This window comes from Nematostella vectensis, chromosome 9 (assembly GCF_932526225.1).
Source record: "Nematostella vectensis chromosome 9, jaNemVect1.1, whole genome shotgun sequence".
In the NCBI taxonomy this organism is placed as follows: domain Eukaryota; kingdom Metazoa; phylum Cnidaria; class Anthozoa; order Actiniaria; family Edwardsiidae; genus Nematostella; species Nematostella vectensis.
This window is the reverse complement of record NC_064042.1, coordinates 1,591,703-1,607,480: the sequence shown is the minus strand read 5'-3', so window position 1 is coordinate 1,607,480 and position 15,778 is coordinate 1,591,703. Positions and strand designations below refer to the sequence as shown.

The following is a 15,778-nucleotide window of genomic DNA, read 5'->3' as shown; positions in this document are numbered from 1 at the left end:
TTATTTCTAGAAAAATAAACACAGTTTATTTTTTTTATGTGATAATCTCTGGAATAGGAATAAACATCGCTTTGTAACATGTTAGGAATCTCTCTTGATGTTTATTTACTTTTTTCAGATGAGTGTTTCCGTTAAAGTTTTGGGCACCCTGTGTGTTGTCCCCAGATTCCTTTCACTTTCGCTCTTTCAAGATGGCGACCACAATCGAAGAATTTCCTGTACACGGACTTCTTCCCAAACGAGAGACAGGGGCAGATCGCTTCGTGGCCAAGTATCCCGAGTGCGATGGACGGGGGACTCTTATCGCGATCCTGGATACAGGGGTTGACCCAGGAGCGCTTGGACTCCAGGTATAGAATTCTATAAAATTTTCGCCATAGCCAATGACATTTCCTTCAAATCTTAACTCTTGGATGTTTATGTCTTATCTATGTTATTTCTTGAATTGGTTTATCTTTTTTGATCAGTCGCGACTCTGAGCAGCCTTTTTTTAATATCCTTCAAATTTCAAGAAGAATACTCTATACATTATTTTTATATGGGTTTAAATAGAGAGTATAAGCCCATCCAGGGGGTACCCAGATGATAGTATAATAGGGGGGGGGGTTGATTTTTTTTATTGTGAGAATTTTTTGGGTAGTGAGGGGGAGGGGCTAGAGTGGAGAGTGGTGTAACCAAATTGCCTGAGCTCACCTTGGCAATGGGGATGATACATGATTTTATTGTTTTGAAGATAACGGATCCTCTAACACTTTTGCTGAATAAAGTGATCCCCTTTCTCACAAAATATTTTCCCCCCAGACTGTCAATGCATCACGGAGTCATAAAGTTATTGAGTTGCGGGGCTGTTTTCTGATTCATACTAATGGAATCAGCATTAAGCAGTCTCTGTCTACCACTTTTAATTTGTACTTTTACAAGTACAAAAATAACTATATTTCCCATTCAATTAAATTTAATTCATTTCTAGACTACTTCACATGGGAGACGGAAGATTGTTGATTTGATTGACACATCTGGTAGTGGAGATGTGGATACATCAACTGTTGTTACACCAAAAGATAATGGTGTTATTATTGGTCTGTCAGAAAGACAACTCAAGGTATGTTTTTGTCACCTTCAGGCAATTTTCTCTGTACTTCCCTTCACTAAAGCTGCACAAACCATCATGCAGGCTTCCAGTAAAATATGATTTGCAAATTGAGTGCTATTTCTTTAATTTGAAAAAATAGTGTTCGCGACTTTATGAAGAAAATTGATTATTTTCAGTTTGAAAAACATGTTTCCTTTTTTTTTTTTAAGATTCCTGCTGACTGGGTCAATCCCTCTGGAGTCTATCATGTTGGGATCAAAAGCTTGTTTAGTTTGTTCCCTGACAAACTGCAACAACGGATTAAGGTGCATAAGGTCTATGATATTGACAAAGCTATACAAGGCATAGCAGGAGATTGGCAGAGGAGAGTAGCTTTAAAGATACCTAGTCAGCCTCACCATTGTCATTGTTTCCATCAATGTTGGAAGTTTGATTATGTGAAAAAATCTCGATATTACCATCTAAAAACAAGGTTTCATGCTTCAGTCTACAAATTTAGAAAAATTAATCAATGGAAATGGGTAAAATGGGTAAAGTAAACTTTCCACCTGGTATTTTTCTATAATGACAAAATGGCCGCTAACAGTGACTCTTTATATATTAGTTAGTTACAGTATTCTATTTATTATATGGGAAAAAGTCAAATGTTTGTCTCTGCCAAAAAGCATACAATTGGGTCATAAGGAAGTAGCTTTGGCTGGAATGGGAAAAAAAGGAAAATAAATTCTTGTTGAATATGTACTTTCTTAAGAAAGAACATAATAATCTGTTTAAGAATGTATGTACTTTTTATACAGAAAGAGCGTAAAGAGAAGCTTTGGGACCCTTTCCACAATTCGCGTGTTGCTGAAACCATGAGGAGGCTGGAAGAGTGGGATGCAAAACACCCACCTAAAAATGCCACACCTGTATGTAAAAAATGTACTTATTGTTAAAGATAAATGAACAAGCAGTTTAAACAGCAAGTTAGGATTAACATAACTGGTATGAAACCACTGGTATCCTCCATCAGTTGTAGGTCAGTGGCATACTTTTGATGTTTTAATTCAGGTAATTTTTCTATAAAAAATTCTATACTTCACATAAAATGTCTTGATGATCAGGAGATATACTGTGATAAAGAAATAAAATATTATTTGCGTGCCTTCATTGAGTTTTGAAGACTGAACAGTTTTTCTGCTCGAGAATTCCCCAAACAAAAACCAAGGTTTTCAAAACTTGTTGAAGGACCAAAAAGATTTTTTTATATAATTATATCTCATCCTACACAAAAGGCAAAAGAAACTTCACAACAGCGCATGCATGACCTCATTCCCATGCAGGTCAGCTCGTGCGCAGAAAACAGTTTGAAAAACTGGCTTCAAATTCCAAGCAATATTTACTTCATCGTTTGGTGGTTCATCTATTTAGACTAATTTTGCAATTTCCTATTTACCTGGAACACATTTTTCTCCCAAAGAATATTATTTCGTGGAAATTCACAGGGTTCATCATGTAATTAAAATGACCATATCCCACCAATCAGAGCGACCGGTACTATCTCAATTATTTTATAATAGATAATCATGCACATTTTCCAACTTATTTTTAGGATGAGAAAATAATTCGTGAAAGTCTCCAGTCAGAAATAGATGCGTTGAACACTATGAGTAAGAAGTATGCGGACTGTGGTCCAGCCCTGGATTGTATTGTGTTCCATGACGGCGATGGATGGAGGTAAAACTAGCAGCCTTCAGCAATTTCAAATAGATCTCTCTAAGTCTACCCTCCTGCACAGAGCTTTATGTGTCGCTTGTTCACTTTTCTCCGCATCATGATGTGGAGCAAAGTAAACAAGCGACACAGAAGCTAGCTGTAAGCTACACCTTTTTTAGCTATTTTAATTTTAAAAATTATTAAATGTCAGAGCGATTCAAATGGATTTATGGATTATAAAAACACAGCTGTGATGGGAATAACAACAACAAGAACAAAAACTTCTGCAACAACCAGTTTTTATATTCTCTTTTCAATTTTATGTTGGTTTATTGTCCTGTTACTAATCAAAATTTGTCTTGTTTCTTAGCCTCCTGTATAACCTTTTATACTTGTTTCCTCCAGGGCTTGCATTGATACCTCAGAGACTGGGGACCTTCAAAGCTGCAAACTTATGTCAGACTACAGAGAGTCTGGAGAATTCGCTTCTTTTAGTGATCAAGGTACAGAAACTCTTCATATGTAGCTAGGGGTGCCCTAGCAAATGGAGGACTTAGGGGAGGGGTAGTGGATGTTGCAACCCACACCCTCCCCTCCCTATAAGAGTTTTTTCATTGTTGCAACTCACCCCCCTTCTCCCTTCTGAATCCATCCTGCTGTGTGTATACTGTAGGTATGTACCTACAGTACTACAGTAATACATTATGCTATATTTACGTAAAAATATTTCTTTTGTGTCATTAAGGATAGTGGAAAGGATCAGAAGCAATCTCTGACCCAATTTTTTTTTATATTTCGAATTGATTTGGTAACAAATAAACTACAATTTTTAAAAAGAATTTTCTTTTTATCTCGAAAGAATCGCGAGTTACAAGGAAAGTTCGTTTTCCATCGAATATAGACATAACACAAAAGGTGTCACAAATCCTTCCATCCCTTAAGACACAGGATCCCCACAACTAATTTGGTGCTCGTTATCCGGGAGTTTTCAAATCTGAGGTGACACAACACAGCGTTATTATAATTTCAGCGCCACTCTCGCATACTTCTCAAACTATAATTCCTATAAGCATTAATTATTTTACTGTGACTCCATCGACTTTTCCGAACTTCAAAGTGGTAAAACCTAAAGCGAAATCTAACCGAAATCCATGGCTATCAACCATCATATCTGGACAAAAATGGATCTTTCACGTAGGAAGATGTTTAAATGAAGCGAATATCATTTAACCCTGAAAACCAGAAGCTCCTAGAGTTTTTCGAGCGTAGCGCCCCCAAGCACACTGGAAAAAGCGGATATTCAGCCTCTGGAAGCCAGGGTGATATCATCATCCAAAGAAGCGAGAGCATTTTCGATAACTTGGGGAGTTGCAGCACCACGTTTGTTTAGTGGCCTTAGCCATAGTAGCTTGCCTTCCCTTATTAACTCGAGGTTTCACGCTTACTTGTTTGCTCACTCTCTTTGATGCATTTCATGTCTTTGCCATGGCTTCTTACTGGTTGCGATTTATGATGAGCTAAAACGCAGGCACGAAGAGTTCTCAATGCTCATATTACGAGCTCCCCGTGAAAAATAGGGAGCCGTATCCCACCAGTGGGGAGCTTGTCGGCGCTTGTGTTAATGGTGAAGAGGGTAGTGACAGATTGCCTCTTAATCCTCTTATGTTTACTTAGCTTTAGCGGTGAATAACTCTGCTATGAGTTCTGCTCCAATCTGCGTGCATGTTTAAAACATTGTTTTAGTCGATAACTTGAGATTAATATCATGTCTGCGATTTTCGAGAGTCCTTTCTTTTTCCAAATTATAAACTGTTATGTAACGAAGATCGGGTATCAGAACGTCTTACGACTTTGAAAATCATTTCCTTTCGAACAAAACAACCAATCAAAATTCGCAGACACGATTTTGTTGTTTGTTATGTGCTGATTGATATTCTGCGTTTGAGCCGGTTTCATGTGGTAACCCTGTCCTACAACTCGATATGTAAACACCACCTGTTTTGTCAGTTTTCGGGGCGCGCTTCATACCGTATAAATAAATCACTAAATGTAGATATATGATAGTATTCTACATTTATTCAGCTTTAAAACGATATATTATTCGCAATATTTCGTTAAATATTTGCTTGTCAAGATGCATTCTACGAGAGCTGGTCGACGACCCTTTTCTCTATCCTTAAATTAATGCTTTTTATATCTGTTTCAGACCTCATGAACTACAGTATCAATATTTACGATGAAGGAAATACATTATGTATTGTAACAACTGGGGGTGAGTAGAAATGGGTGACATATCTAGCAGACAAATGAGATAATGCGATAATTCTTCCTTTATATGGAATATTATCCAACTAGTCCAACTTAATTAACTACATATCCTACTACATATCTCTTTTATCTTACAGGGACCCATGGAACCCATGTTGCTAGTATTGCGGCTGGTTTCTGTGCCGAGAACCCCACCCTCACTGGGCTAGCCCCGGGAGCTCAGGTATTTCTTGATATTGTTGCTCTTTTTATTCTATTATCTATGTTTTTAATACGAGGGGGAAGTATTAAAAAGATGGGAAAGTATTGAAAATTGATTTAGTGAAGAGTTCAACCCAAGGCTAATAAAATTTACTGACTTTAAGAATAAACTCCACTTCCCATTTTTTTGTAGATCTTCTTCTCCATTCAGTAACATAGACTAGTTAGGGTTGGTGATAAAGACAAAAATATTTAATAAAAAGTTCTCACAATTTTTTAATAGATTAAAAGAGGGTTGTCCAATACACCAACAAAATACCAGTGGTACAAGTGGTGGGGCCTTGTTACCCAGTGGTACAAGTGGTGGGGCCTTGTTACTCAGTGGTACAAGTGGTGGGGCCTTGTTACCCAGTGGTACAAGTGGTGGGGCCTTGTTACCAGTGGTACAAGTGGTGGGGCCTTGTTACCCAGTGGTACAAGTAGTGGGGCCTTGTTACCCAGTGGTACAAGTGATGGGGCCTTGTTACCAGTGGTACAAGTGGTGGGGCCTTGTTACCAGTGGTACAAGTGGTGGGGCCTTGTTACCCAGTGGTGTTTTGCATATGATTAAGGGCACTTAATACACAGTGTATTGGACATGTATGGATTAAAAAGGATAAAATGATTTTACCCACATAAAAGCAGTCTGGATAACATTTAACCAATTTTCCTCAAAGATTCTTTCCATCAAAATTGGGGACAGCAGACTGGATACCATGGAAACAGGAACAGCCCTAGTGCGTGCAGTGAGTATATAGATAATATACATAATATAATATATATATATATGATGCATGATACTATAGCCAGGATATAAAGCTGATGAAGACAAGCTAATAAGCGTGAGTATGATGCATGATACTATAGCCAGGATATAAAGCTGATGAAGACAAGCTAATAAGCATGAGGTAATCAAAGCTTTCATTGACACAAGAATCTCATTGCCTTGCTGGTTGGCTAGTGAAGTTCAAGTTAATTGGTTTACTCAAAAAGTCATTGATTTACTCGGAAAACTGTCAAAGGTTGCCACCTCAGTAAATAGCAACTGTAGCTACAATAAGCACAATTTTGTTTGGTTAATAATAGGTAATCCAGGTAGAATACAAGAGGTTCTATGTGCATTGTTTTTTTTAACTTTTTACAGCTAATAGCTGCTCATGACTACAAGTGTGATCTAATTAATATGAGCTATGGAGAGGCGGCAAACTGGCCCAATGCAGGGTATGTACCCTCTCCCCCTCACCATAAACCCCTTAACCTCTATGCCTTCCACTCCCTAGAAACAGGCCTTGCCCCCTTCCCCTAGCCACACCCATGGTCATACCACCATGATATAGTCTTATACCCCCTTCCCCCTAGCCACACCCATGTTCATACAACCTCTACTGTTATACCCCCTTCCCCCTAGCCACACCCATGGTCATACCACCATGATATAGTCTTATACCCCCTTCCCCCTAGCCACACCCATGTTCATACAACCTCTACTCTTATACCCCCTTCCCCCTAGCCACACCCATGGTCATACCACCATGATATAGTCTTATGCCCTCTACTCCTTAGCCACACCCATAGTCATACAACCTCTACTCTTATACCCCCTTCCCCCTAGCCACACCCATGTTCATACCACCATGATATAGTCTTATGCCCTCTACTCCTTAGCCACACCCATAGTCATACAACCTCTACTCTTATACCCCCTTCCCCCTAGCCACACCCATGTTCATACCACCATGATATAGTCTTATACCCCCTTCCCCCTAGCCACACCCATAGCCATACAACCTCTACTCTTATACCCCCTTCCCCCTAGCCACACCCATGTTCATACCACCATGATATAGTCTTATGCCCTCTACTCCTTAGCCACACCCATAGTCATACTACCTCTACTCTTTTACCCTCTACCTCCTAGCCACACCCATGGTCATACCACTACGGTATAGTCTTATACTCTCCACCCCCTAGCCACACCCATGGTCATTCCAACTCTACTCTTATACCCTCTTCCCCCTAGTCACACCACTGTATAGTCCTATGCCCTCTTCCCCCTAGCCACACCCATGGTCATTCCACCCTAGCTGCACCCATGGACCATCCGACTTTGTTTTATCCCTTTAGCCGAGTAGTGGACTTGATGAATGAATTGGTGAATGAACATGGAGTAATCTTCATCTCAAGCGCTGGCAACAATGGCCCTGCCTTGTCAACTGTTGGGTGTCCGGGAGGAACATCTGAGTCCATTATCGGCATTGGTGCTTATGTGTCACCTGAGATGATGGCCGCTGAGTATTCTTTACTTGAAAAGCTTCCTGGAAATCAGTACACATGGTCTTCACGTGGACCTTCGTAAGTACAGTAGCAGGAGTATGTAATGCATGTCCAGGAATTTAAAAGCATCTGCTACTAACTTGTAAAGGGCTCCATTTTGATATTTTTCACTAACTGACCTTGGCACAAACATTCTGTTGGTGATGGAGGTCTCTTCAATACCAGACGTAAACTTTTAGCAGAGCATTCATCCACGACCAATTTACATTTTCAACATTGTGACTTTGTATTGTGTATGCCCATGATATTTGGAGCATTCTTTTTCAAGATGGCTGCTGAAGAAGGGGGAAGCTTTGATGTTTATATTTTCTTTGTATGCTGCAGTGTCAGTTGCTTCTTAGGGGTGTGCACCACTGCGGATTGCTACTGTATCAGTGCAGTATCATGTTTATCTTTACTTTGGTTGCTGCAGTACCGATGGTTCCCTAGGAGTGTGCGTCACTGCGCCTTGAAGTGCTATCAGTGCAGTATCATGTTTATCTTTACTTTGGTTGCTGTAGTACCGATGGTTCCCTAGGAGTGTGTGTCACTGCACCTTGAAGTGCTATCAGTGCAGTATCATGTTTATCTTTACTTTGGTTGCTGTAGTACGGATGGTTCCCTAGGAGTGTGCGTCACTGCGCCAGGAGGTGCTATAGCTGCCGTACCCACCTGGACTCTCAGGGGCTCCCAGCTGATGAATGGCACTTCCATGTCTTCACCAAACGCCTGTGGGGGTATAGGTAAGTAGTCATGCTAGAGATGGCCCAGCAATTGAATAATTTCTGTCAGCCACCATTTTGTCATTCATGTTTCTATTTCCATCGGCTGATTTGAAGAAGCATTGGAATATGTCAATTTAGATAAGATGAAGGTTTTTTTTTCAAATATGCATATAATTTGTCTTACTCTTCAATTTGGAGTAAGCTTCAGATGGACTAGCAATCCAACTACTTCATACTACTATAAAAAGACATATTTGTGTATAAGTGTGTTAAATGAGAGAAAGTGTTTGCTAAGGTTATGTTATAAGAATCAAAGGGAAAAAAGCCTTTCAAGAGTGGATATAAATCTCAAAAGGCCTAATGCAGTCTTGATCAACTCTATGTTTAAATAAAAACTCAAATGAATATTTAAAAAAAAAATTAGCTGTTTTTTAGACACCTTTGAAGTTTAGTGGGTGCTTTAGGTGTTTTTAAGGAACCACTGTTTGTAAAACTGTTGTTGTTTATCTACAGGCTGTAAAGCTAGTCTAAAAAGACATATTTTCATATTGATTAATTTTTATTTTTTAGCTCTAGTCCTGTCTGGGCTCAAAGCCAGGGGTATTCCTTATTCTCCTCCAAGGTACTGTATGTAATATTTCTATGTTTATTGGCATTGAATATGTTTATTGATAATGCACTTTTAATCGTCCATATCCTATGTTAATTTGAATTCAGTACTAGAAAAAGCTATCATTGCTTCCTCCTTCTACCTAAAGTTGATGCTGCTTATATCTCTTTCTGCAGCATTCGAAGAGCCCTAGAAAACACCGCACTTAGGATGGAAGGTCAGTTACTCATTGATTGATTTATAATTTAGACAAGATCCACACACCCCTTCCCTCTCATTGAGGGAATAAGATGGAAATTCTTCATGGTTTTTTCGTTTTGTGTAGGTAAATGTTTGGCTTACTTAGGAAATGAAAATGGTGAGAAATTTAAATGAATACAGAAAATTCAAGGCCAAAACAAGTCTTTAGAACAACTTTGTCTTATTCTTTGTTTTGTATATTTCCTAAAAGTAGTTAATCTCTGTGTTTTTTCTTCTAGGTCTTGATTTCTTTACCCAGGGATATGGGTTACTTCAGGTATCTTGTAAATGCCTTTATGACTCTTTTTTATCCCTTGAGCTCAGTCTTGAAATTCCAACAGGTTGACAAGGTCTTTGACTACATGGAACAATACGCAGACACTCCTGACAGAAATGTCACCTTCCAGGTACAATACCAGCCATAGATAGACATCATGTGATCTCCTAAGCTAACAGTCAATAGGAAGAAAGACATTGTGTGATGTCATAAGCTTGCAGCCAATAGGAAGAAAGACAGCTTGTGATGTCTTAAACTCACAGCCAATAGGAAGAAGGACATTGTGCGATGTCATAAGCTTGCAGCCAATAGGAAGAAAGACAGCTTGTGATGTCTTAAACTCACAGCCAATAGGAAGAAAGACATCATGTGGTGTCTTAAGCTAACAGCCAATAAGAAGAAAGACAGTATGTGATGTCCTAAGCTAAGAGCCAATAGGAAGAAAGACAGCATGTGATGTAATAAACTTTCAGCCAATAGGAAGAAAAACAGCAGGTGGTGCCATAATCTCAAAGCCAATAGGAAGAAAGACAGCATGTGATGTAATAAACTTTCAGCCGATAGGAAGAAAGACAGCATATGATGTCATAAACTTACGGCCAATAAGAAGAAAGACATCATGTGGTGTCTTAAGCTAACAGCCAATAAGAAGACAGACAGTATGTGATGTCCTAAGCTAACAGTCAATAGGAAGAAAGACAGCATGTGATGTAATAAACTTTCAGCCAATAGGAAGAAAGACAGCAGGTGATGCCATAAACTTAAAGCCAATAGGAAGAAAGACAGCATGTGATGTAATTAACTTACAGCCAATAGGAAAAAAGACAGCATGTGATGTCCTAAGCTAACAGCCAATAGGAAGAAAGACAGCATGTGATGTCATAAACTTACAGCCAATAGTAAGAAAGACATCATGTGACATGCATTAATTAAGTGTAATGGCTGACATGTTGTGTGATGTTCAGATCAATTGCCAAGGCCCTCGTGGTATCTACATAAGACAGGCCTACCAGCTCCTCAAGCCATATGTGGTGACTGCCACAGTGACCCCAAAATTCCCCGAGATCTCAGGTACTGTGCAAAACTACCACAACATTTAAAGGATATGGTGTTATACTTTTGGTGTTTCTTTGCAAAGCTTTTAGCAAGACTTTATAAAAGTATGATACTAGTGTGACCCTTAGGGTCATGAAAATTGGTTTTAAAGGAAAATCTGGGTAGTGAAAAGTTCCCCATAGAAAGCACTTGCCAATGTTAGAGTCTCTGTCCGCAGCCATTTTATCACCCTAGCATAATACCAAGTATAAGAATGCATCCATTTCCATCCGCTCATTTGGGGAAGCTTTTGCAACATTTTCGATTGAACTTGGTAAATAAAGTATCAAACTTTGTTTATGATGGATATTTCGAGATTTCTTCCCATAATATATGATGAAAACTACTAGGCATCTTAAAGTAAAATGTGCTTGTCTATACATCATTAAGAATGCATCCTATTCTATATTCATACAGCTTTATGTTCTAACGACCTTGATTCCCCAAAATAACCATGAATATTCTCCCCAAAATATCAAATGTTTAAAATAAAATCCTGAAGACGAAACCTCCCTTGTTTCTCCTGTCATGTTTGTCCCCCCCCCCCAACCTGTCCTGGGCTGTGATGATTACATGGGTTCCCTGTGTCTACAGATCATCAATCAAAGCTGGGCCTGAACCTTAGACTCTCATTGGCCAGTACTGAGCCATGGGTGTCGTGCCCTGGCCACTTCGCGCTCATGAATACCCGTAAGTCAAAATTCCTTTTTGTGTTGCCATGGTGGTATCATGTCACTTTTGATATTTTATTTTTATATCTGAGTAAGAGCTTTGTCCCAACTACGCCAACTTCGTCGAATCCATGAATCCCTTTATGTAAATGGTTAAGCCTTTATATGTTCTATCATTCATTTTGTATATTCAGCGAGATCATTCAGTGTAAAGGTTGACCCGCGAGGTCTTCCCGAGGGCGCACACTATGCTGAGGTAAGGGTCTTCCCGAGGGCGTGCATTTTGCCGAGGTAAGGGTCTTCCCAAGGGTGCACACTATGCCGAGGTAAGGGTCTTCCCGAGGGCGTGCATTTTGCCGAGGTAAGGGTCTTCCCAAGGGCGCATACTATGCCGAGGTAAGGGTCTTCTCGAGGGGCACACTATGCCGAGGTAAGGGTCTTCCTGAGGGCGCTCACTATGCCGAGGTAAGGGTCTTCCTGAGGGCGCTCACTATGCCGAGGTAAGGGTCTTCCTGAGGGCGCTCACTATGCCGAGGTAAGGGTCTTCCTGAGGGCGCTCATTATGCCGAGGTAAGGGTCTTTCTGAGGGCGCACACTATGCCGAGGTAAGGGCTGACCCATGATATCTGGTCATGCATTTCATTTATTCCTGTAATGACATGGAATGTTCTATTATCTGTCACAAATTCTTGCGTATGACATCACATGTCTTTATCCCTTTCTTAGATTCGTGCGTATGACGTCACATGTCTTTATCCCTTTCTTAGATTCGTGCGTATGACGTCACATGTCTTTATCCCTTCCTTAGATTCGTGCCTATGACATCACATGTCTTTATCCCTTTCTTAGATTCGTGCGTATGACGTCACATGTCCTTATCCCTTTCTTAGATTCGTGCGTATGACATCACATGTCTTTATCCCTTTCTTAGATTCGTGCGTATGACTTCACATGTCTTTATCCCTTTCCTAGATTCGTGCCTATGACGTCACATGTCTTTATCCCTTTCGTAGATTCGTGCGTATGACGTCACATGTCCTGAGCGCGGTGCTGTGTTCAGGGTCCCTGTGTCCGTCATCGTTCCTCATAGGTGAGCAATTTCATTATTATGAACATACCAATTCGGAAATCCATGTTCTAGGTACGTTCTCAAGTGGTCAGCTTTTGTTGATTTTCCGCATTTTACAGCCACAATTTATTTTGAAGATTTTATTCAAGGATTTTCCATAGCAGTCAACTTTCACCATACAAAAACCTCGCTTTTAGGACACCTCGTGACGTCTGACTGTATTAAGGTTACTACAATACGCCCCGAGCGTGTTCGTAATAAGGTTTTACTGTAGCTGTTTGGGTTGGATTGTCAGGGTGACGGACATGACGCATTATGAAGTCTCCATGGAAGACCGGACATTCAAACCCGGACAAGTCCAACGGACATTTGTTGACGTTCCCGAGGGCGCAACGTATGCTGGTAAATACGAAAATTTAACCAAAGACTAAAGCAGAGCAATTTATGTGTCACATTGTTGTGATACATAAATGTGTTTTGTTAAAGAAAAGTAGGACACAAGTTTTGTTTTAACTAGCGTTTTGGACGAAATGTTTTCAGTCCTCCCAGGAATAGGCTCTGTAAAAGTGCGTCCAAATGTGTCGAAGTTCAATGCTTTACAAATTCACGTCACAATTACCTATGTTGCTATGGGTGGAAATGCTTTTTAAAAACGAATCGAAGGAACATTTCTTTTGATGCCATGAACAGTTCTCCCTCATTGAGCCACAATGCCAAGTGCGATGTGTGCAAATCCGACAACAACAGCCACAGAACTTTTGTTGTGTTCATTTTGTTTATGGCACACTGCGAGGTCATCCATGTATTATTAGAGGATAGTCGCACGCGAAAATGGAAAATTACTGACGATCTTCAAGGTGCATTTTATTGCTAGATGTCAAAGTTCAAGGTTCCTATTACGTGACGGCTGACATGTTGATTTTCAGAGCTGAACATCTCGTCACTTAGCGAGGAGAACAGCGCGCGCTTCATGGTGCATGCAGTTCAGTTATTGCGGCTGACCGCTTTCCGTACGAATGAGTTCTGTCAGTTTATCACACTTGCGCCACGATGCGAGAAGTCTCTCAGCTTTGCTGTCAAGGTGAGCTTGGTTTCTTTGTAATAATGCTTCCGTAAATTTAACATTTTCATTAGATTTGGGGGTATGTGTGTTTTCTGGGATCACGCATTGTATTCAGTGATATGGGCTTCAGCTGAGTTTTTTTTCAGAAGAGTAAAAAACCCTGGCTCTCTACTTTGGGGATTGTGAATCCCTCTTCCTTTCAGATAAGGACGTTAAACCAGAGGCCCCGTCTCCTAAAGCACATCGCATTAACCTGTATAAGGGGACGTAAAAGAACTGCTGGTGAAGCTAGTCCGTGTCTCCATTTAATATTGCTTACACACTGACTCACACTCATATTTGCAAACTGCGTCGAGCAGTCTGTATCTCAACTGACCGGTTGTCAGGTCATGTGAAACGCAGTTGCTGCCTACATATACATGCGTTTAGACTTTTCTAGGAATCCCTTTATGCCGTAACTCACGCTGTCACGTTGTTGCGTTACAGGGTGGTGTGACGTTGGAACTGTGTGTCGCACGATGGTGGGCCAGTCTGGGTGATTGCCTTATAAGGAAGTTGCTCATCTTCCATGGCATGCGCCCGAGCTTGTCAGCGGTTACTGTTGTAAGTGAAGTCCATCTTTGGAAGAGAGACCCTTAGTTAACCATGCTCGCTAGTAGGGCCAAGCTACCCTAGTGTTGTCTCCTTATGGCTACTCGCTTCTAGCTTGCATTCAACACTGGGAAGTAATTTATGTGATGGAATTTTAAAATAACAATCTAAACACTAAGCTTTAACAACAGCTTCCCCCAAATGAGCCGACCTTAATGGATGCTTTCCCATAATCGGTATTTTGCTAGGATGACCTAGAAGTGACGTATATTGATCTATAAAGGTGGCGCTATTTAGGGTACATGCATAAAAGGAGCGCACCATTCGATACTCAAAGGGAGGGTAGGACATTTTCCTGGTCGCGTGATTTTTAAGTAAAATTGCTCCATTGACTTTCAGGATTTGTTTCTATTCTCTTGCTTTACCCTTACTTTTGGGGCTTGCTCGCCCTGGGTACCAGAGGCTCCAAGCTTCACTGACCACAGCGACATTGTTGTATTCACTAACCACAGCGACATTGTTGTATTCACTTACCACAGCGACATTGTTGTATTCACTGACCACAGCGACATTGTTGTATTTGGAAATGAAGCTTGGGCCTCTAGTCTCTAGTACCCAGGCTACAGCGTGCTCGATTCTGTTGTTTTTTTTTTTTGCATCCCTGATGGCGGTTTTGTCGTGTTTCAGCACGCGAACCAGACGACACGTGTGGATGTCACGTGCACACTAAGACCAGAAGAAGTGTCTCCATCGGTCACCCTCAATACGCATGCGCAGCCTCTGAGGTACTACTGTCCTGGTACCACCGCAGGCTCATTATTTCAAGTTATTAGCGTACAATGAGATGAAGACAATGTCTGTGTGTTTTGAATGACGAAAAGCCCAGGTTCTATATGCTCGTTAGGAAAATGGGGCGAGTCCATGGAAACGGGGCTCTCGAATACAGAGAAATGCTACGTGGGGTATAACGTCGGGTATCACTGTACAATTAACCATAATGACGTATATCTTGCAGACCCACGGAATCCAAGATCACCCCGCTGGCGTCACGTGACGTGTTGTTCAAGAGGGGACAGATTTACGCGCTTAACCTGACATACAATTTCAACCAGGTACAAAACGTGATAAAGTAATATAGTTTTTAACATGAATGTTTACTTTGTTTTCTTTAGGATCCACTTTATATATTTATCATATAATTTTAGAATTTCAAACTTAACTGTTGTGGTCCTCTCTATATTCTATGCGGTTTAAATACTTTGCGGGCTCTCGTCGACGAATTCCTTCAGGTAAATCACCTTTTGGCTTCCGTCTTTCAAAATACTTGAAGCGTTTTTATTGGCCACATTAAAAAGGTTTCTAATCACTTTACCCTCAGCAAGGCGCTGATCAATCAGATAGCACCACATGTACCTACGTTAGATTGAACGACAGAAGCCAGAGAGTGGTTTGGCAGTTATCTATACTTTATTGATAACAACGTCCCAATCTTGTTCCATATCTGTTTGTTTGGCAGTTATCTATATTTTATTGATAACAACGTCCCAATATTGTTCCATCTCTGTTTGTTTGGCAGTTATCTATACTTTATTGATAACAACGTCCCAATCTTGTTCCATATCTGTTTGTTTGGCAGTTATCTATATTTTATTGATAACAACGTCCCAATCTTGTTCCATATCTGTTTGTTTGGCAGTTATCTATACTTTATTGATAACAACGTCCCAATCTTGTTCCATATCTGTTTGTTTGGCAGTTATCTATACTTTATTGATAACAACGTCCAATCTTGTTCCATATCTGTTTGTTTGGCAGTTATCTATACTTT

The 15,778-nt window shown here is 40.4% G+C and overlaps 1 protein-coding gene across 1 annotated transcript in view; it reads left to right on the top strand.

Annotated features, from left to right (window-relative positions):
- Positions 1 to 162: 162 nt before the first annotated feature.
- Positions 163 to 15,778, top strand: part of LOC5500974 (tripeptidyl-peptidase 2) — a 39,709-nt gene continuing 24,093 nt past the window's right edge. The window contains exons 1-25 of the mRNA XM_048732157.1: positions 163 to 350; positions 971 to 1,102; positions 1,303 to 1,398; positions 1,891 to 2,001; positions 2,685 to 2,809; positions 3,194 to 3,291; positions 4,995 to 5,060; positions 5,194 to 5,279; positions 5,974 to 6,042; positions 6,441 to 6,517; positions 7,421 to 7,648; positions 8,219 to 8,352; positions 8,905 to 8,956; positions 9,121 to 9,161; positions 9,424 to 9,461; positions 9,526 to 9,591; positions 10,427 to 10,532; positions 11,151 to 11,246; positions 11,422 to 11,483; positions 12,241 to 12,317; positions 12,592 to 12,698; positions 13,223 to 13,377; positions 13,846 to 13,962; positions 14,638 to 14,735; positions 14,966 to 15,062. Of these exons, the coding sequence (XP_048588114.1) occupies positions 192 to 350; positions 971 to 1,102; positions 1,303 to 1,398; positions 1,891 to 2,001; positions 2,685 to 2,809; positions 3,194 to 3,291; positions 4,995 to 5,060; positions 5,194 to 5,279; positions 5,974 to 6,042; positions 6,441 to 6,517; positions 7,421 to 7,648; positions 8,219 to 8,352; positions 8,905 to 8,956; positions 9,121 to 9,161; positions 9,424 to 9,461; positions 9,526 to 9,591; positions 10,427 to 10,532; positions 11,151 to 11,246; positions 11,422 to 11,483; positions 12,241 to 12,317; positions 12,592 to 12,698; positions 13,223 to 13,377; positions 13,846 to 13,962; positions 14,638 to 14,735; positions 14,966 to 15,062 (2,493 nt within the window). The 5' untranslated portion in view covers positions 163 to 191. The remainder of the gene's footprint in view (positions 351 to 970; positions 1,103 to 1,302; positions 1,399 to 1,890; positions 2,002 to 2,684; positions 2,810 to 3,193; positions 3,292 to 4,994; positions 5,061 to 5,193; positions 5,280 to 5,973; positions 6,043 to 6,440; positions 6,518 to 7,420; positions 7,649 to 8,218; positions 8,353 to 8,904; positions 8,957 to 9,120; positions 9,162 to 9,423; positions 9,462 to 9,525; positions 9,592 to 10,426; positions 10,533 to 11,150; positions 11,247 to 11,421; positions 11,484 to 12,240; positions 12,318 to 12,591; positions 12,699 to 13,222; positions 13,378 to 13,845; positions 13,963 to 14,637; positions 14,736 to 14,965; positions 15,063 to 15,778) is intronic.